Genomic DNA, 4,740 nt, shown 5'->3' on the forward strand with positions numbered 1-4,740 from the left:
CCAATAATGATGTAACGAATGAAATCCAATACCAACGGCAAAAAAGATCAAAATTCAAAACTTTAACAACCTTGAATCGTAGACATAAACGTCTTTAAATGCTTGACAGTTGTATCTCATGATTCTCATACTCTCATGAGCGTCGAACGGATTTCGTCGTTCGAAGCCGGTACTCGCCCCGTCTGTCTGTGATGTTCGATACCCACCTGTGCTGTGAGTACCTTGGCTGTCAAACGCTTCACAGCTACAGTAGATAGAATTCGATTTGGGACATTTTTAAGTTTGTTTACGTAGTTTGTCTCTTTTTCTTCTTAAAATTCCGTGCAAAATATTTAAAATAGCTATCAATAATTATTGTTAAACTTTTCAATCAATTATAACATCAAATATAAAGGATTGAAACGTATTAAACTATTGTGTGTACATAATCCATGTGTATGCACTGTATGTGTTTTGGCATGGACGTTTGTTTACATTTTTCAATATTAAATTTGAATGATTTCTATGTTATTATAGATGTGAATAACTAGTAAATTATGAGTTGAATCTTCCCCCTGTAGGTGGATATTCATTTAAACTATGAAAATGCTTCATTTTCGAGACGAAAAGAAAGGCGTGTTGCAGTGCATCATGACAGGTCTATAATACATCGAACAGCTGACAGAGCACCTATCGAACAGATTCGTGTTTGTTTGTCTCGTTCGATTGGTCCCAGAGCGCCGCCTCAAACTGCAAACATATTTCACAGCCCATGGCTATGAAATATTTCGCCTTCAAAATTGTTGCAAATTTATAAATGAAATATATCGAAATTATCAGCGCTGAAATTTTAGGATTGAAATATTTCTTCGATCGGAATCCAAGCGTTTTCCCTGACATTTCTGCTCGCTTTTTCGATCGCTTTTGGCGGAACCCGCACAACAAAATCGAGCAGTTGTGTAGCTCGGATTTTCGATCTCTTTCCGCCAAAAGCGATCGAAAAAGCGAGCAGAAATTTCAGCGAAAACTCTTCCCACGCAACAATCGAGCAGGAAAATGTATGGAGATCTGTCAAATTCCGTGTTGTTTGTATGGACGCAGTACCAACGTCATTGGTTTGGAAGCTCCCTTCACCTGGTTTCGCTTTGTCTGCCCGGTTCCCCGTCCTGAGCGTGTTGCTTCCATACGAGTTTCAACTTGTCGCCGGTAGCTTCTTACTCCTCTTACGAGTTGTTTTTTCTTCAACGGTAGTGAGTGGTTGTGCATCAGCCATTTTCAGTGTTTTGTTTGGTGCAATCAATACTGTAGTGAATATTTGTTTGGCGTTTATTTTTGTTTTGGTCGTACAAATCAACTATTTCATCGAAGTTTCAGGCTTATTTCAAGCTAACACAAGTTTCGAAAGCGATATGTACTCAAAGAAATTGAGAAGATCGGGGCAATTCGCTAAAATTCGCCGAGTCAACCAAACCAATTTTGAACGTGAAATGCAAGCATTGATGGATCCCTCACGTAGGTTTTTTGTTGTTGTACTAGAGTTAAGTGAATTTTTTAACATTATGTAAACATTTTTTTTTCAGCTGGCCCTTCAGTTGTTCCTACTTCGATTGAAGAAGACTTTGGCATGCCAGAAGGCATTGATAGTGATACTCAACTTTTGGAAGATGATGAAGACGTGGAATCTATTCCGTCAACTAATACTGATGCGGAGAGTGATACCGAAGAAGAAAGCGAAAATGACTTCCAAAAACCATTTGAAACACTTCTTAGACTATGGGCTCTTTCATGCAAAGTTCCGCTAACAACTTTAACCAAACTGCTGAAATTGCTTAGTCATAAAACGGATTTCAACCTGCCTAAAGACGCCAAAACGTTTTTAAAAACTCCTATTCTTATTGGCAATCAAATAGAAAATGTGGCTGGTGGACAATTATGGTATCGTGGAGTCGAGAAAACCCTAAAACAATATTTTTGGTGAGTGGATAAAACAATTACATGTTAAATGTCATACATGTTTTAATACAAAACAACTATTTCAGCCAAGTTACACCCGCAACGAGCCTAATTAATATCAATCTTTCCATGGACGGATTGCCGTTACATAACAGCGGGCCAACACAATTGTGGCCGATTTTAATGACGTTGCCGGATTTTGATCCAATGCCAGTGTTGGTGGTAGCCATTTTTTGTGGAGCATCAAAGCCAGAAAATGCTGAGGGCTATCTTCGTCAATTGGTGGACGAACTAAACCATCTATCAGACCAAGGAACCATTATTAATGGAAAAATGATAGATATTCAGTTACGTGCAATAATTGCTGATACACCTGCGCGCTCGTTTTTAAAAGGTATAATGGTTTGATTGAAATGTTCTATCAAAATAAACTAATCCGTACCTTTTACTTTAACTTTTACAGGAGTTGCGTATCATAATGCAGTGCACGGATGCATAAAATGTAAGAGTCTAGGCACTTTTATTAAAAGCGCACGAAAGGTTGTTTATAAAAGTGTTCAAGGTGAACCTCGCACTGACAAGGAACTAAAAGGCGGTGTGTACAAAGAACACGTGAAACGCACATCTCCACTATTTTATTTGAATTACTTTGATCTTATTGTTGGTTTCATTATCGCTGATCTACTTCATCTTATAGATATAGGAGTATTTCGTAAATTGATACAGGGTTTTGTCACTGGCGCCCTCAAGCCTTTTCCAAAATGGTCACCAGAACAACAATCACAGGTATCATCGCTGTTACTTAAAATTATATTTCCCAGCGATATAAACAGGAAACTTACTTACTTACTTACTTATCCGGCGCTACAACCGCTTTGCGGTCTTGGCCTGCCTCAGGAGTGTCCGAAACCGCTCACGGTCTCGCGCCTTCGTCTGCCAGTCCGTTATCCCGGCCTTAATGGCGGACGCCTCCACGCCATCTTGCCACCTCAATTTGGGCCTACCACGCCTCCTCTGTCCTTGTGGACGGCCTAAAAAGACTTTACGGGCTGGGTCGTCCGTTTCCATGCGTATAACAGGAAACTACGTTCATTGAAATATTTTCCCTTTTGGAAAGCTTCAGAGTTTGGAAGCTTTTTACGTCACGCAAGTATTCCAATACTTAGTCGTTACATAAGTAAACAAGCTTTTGAACACTTCAAGTTATTTTATGTCGCCGTCATATTACTATCTTCTTCGAAATTTGAAAAACACTGGTTATATGCCGGAATTTTATTAGAAAAGTTTGTTGCACAATTTGCAACCATTTACCACGAAAATCATGTTACAAGCAATGTGCATAATCTTCTCCACGTTGTAACTGATGTAAAAAATCATGGACCTCTTCCCAAAATTTCCACTTATCCTTTTGAAAACAAGTTGTTTTCCATGAAAAATTTGGTAAGAAGTGGCCCAAACCCATTAGCACAAGTAGTTAACCGTGTGATAGAATTACAGGAAATTGAAATTGCTACAAAACGTTCTGAGCAAACATATCCTTTTACAAAAATAACTAAACAGGAAGTAGTACTGCACATAAACAAAAATTTTATGCTAAGACAAAGTCATAATAATTGTTGGTTTTTAACTAAAAATCTAAAAATATTCAAATATGTAACAACATTTGAAATATTGGATTGCGTTACAATTAAGGCATATGAATTTACAAAAACGGCGAATACATTTTCGGAACCAGTTCCGTCAAGTGTAATATACAACTTTAAAGCTAATGCTACAGATTTGTCATCGAATTTAAGTGATGTATGCATTGAAGATGTTATGTGCAAATTAGTGCTTATAGATTTAGGTAACGAATTTTATTTCACTCCTTTGTTACATACGCTTATTTGATAAATTTAGGAGGTTATTGCGTAAAACAAATAAATTTCTTATGTTTCCACATGATCTAATTAGTTCAGAAAAGAATGAGAAACGTGCGTCAAATAAATGTCTTAATATTTAATTCAGTTTGGTCTTTTATTCTAAGAACCCGAAAATAAACGCGCAATGCCATACGGTACGGTTCGCTTAATAAAAAAACAACGTATTACTTAGATAAAAGCCAGGATTATATCAATAATTTTCAATGAATTCGTCTTTTGTGGCAACTTGTTTTTCTTATACCTTGTGCTTTTGCTCTATCCGTGCCGTGCGAAAGTTTTTTTTGAATAAATTTTTTGACAAATTCTTCTGTAGGAATTTTAAAATTATTACCAGCAAATAGTTGAAACATTTTTAAAATGTTGTGAAACTCTCCAAATGCATGTTTTTTTTCTAATTTCCCTTTACCACTCCAGGTGCACGTGCTAAAAAATCCCTGTCTATTAGAATATCTAATGCATCATGCATTCTGTTTTCTATGTCTTGTTCTGTAATGATGGTCTTCAGCCAATCTATTGTGCGATATAAATATGTCATATCCGCAAGTTTTTCGTCAAATTCCTTCATCTTCTGCACTGAACTAATTTGCTGATATTCAAATCTTACGCGCCGCTGGGTATTCCTGTCGATGCATACGTTGTCTACAATACAATCAATTTTTACCTCCAAGTTTTCTAATTTCCGTACGATTTTTCCTAACATATTTTCCCACCTAGTTTCTTCACTGATGCTCAATAAATTACAATCTCTTTTAGTTGATTGATTAGTTTCTAAAATTGGAATGTTCTGCTGTTCAGGTGTTCTTGGGGTAAAATATGTATGGTCAATATTATTTCTCTCTTTTCTAAAATTTGAAGTTGACGAACACGGCACTGGAGTTGCTGATCT

The 4,740-nt window shown here is 36.9% G+C and overlaps 1 protein-coding gene across 1 annotated transcript; it reads left to right on the forward strand.

The window, feature by feature from the left end:
- Positions 1 to 986: 986 nt before the first annotated feature.
- On the forward strand, positions 987 to 4,346 carry LOC120905714. The gene is made up of 5 exons (XM_040316731.1): positions 987 to 1,491; positions 1,560 to 1,953; positions 2,019 to 2,326; positions 2,396 to 2,718; positions 4,269 to 4,346. Exons 1-5 carry the CDS (start codon positions 1,071 to 1,073, stop codon positions 4,344 to 4,346), a joined length of 1,524 nt encoding a protein of 507 aa, XP_040172665.1. The 5' UTR covers positions 987 to 1,070.
- The last annotated feature ends 394 nt before the right edge of the window (positions 4,347 to 4,740 follow it).

This window comes from Anopheles arabiensis, chromosome X, assembly GCF_016920715.1.
Source record: "Anopheles arabiensis isolate DONGOLA chromosome X, AaraD3, whole genome shotgun sequence".
NCBI lineage: Eukaryota > Metazoa > Arthropoda > Insecta > Diptera > Culicidae > Anopheles > Anopheles arabiensis.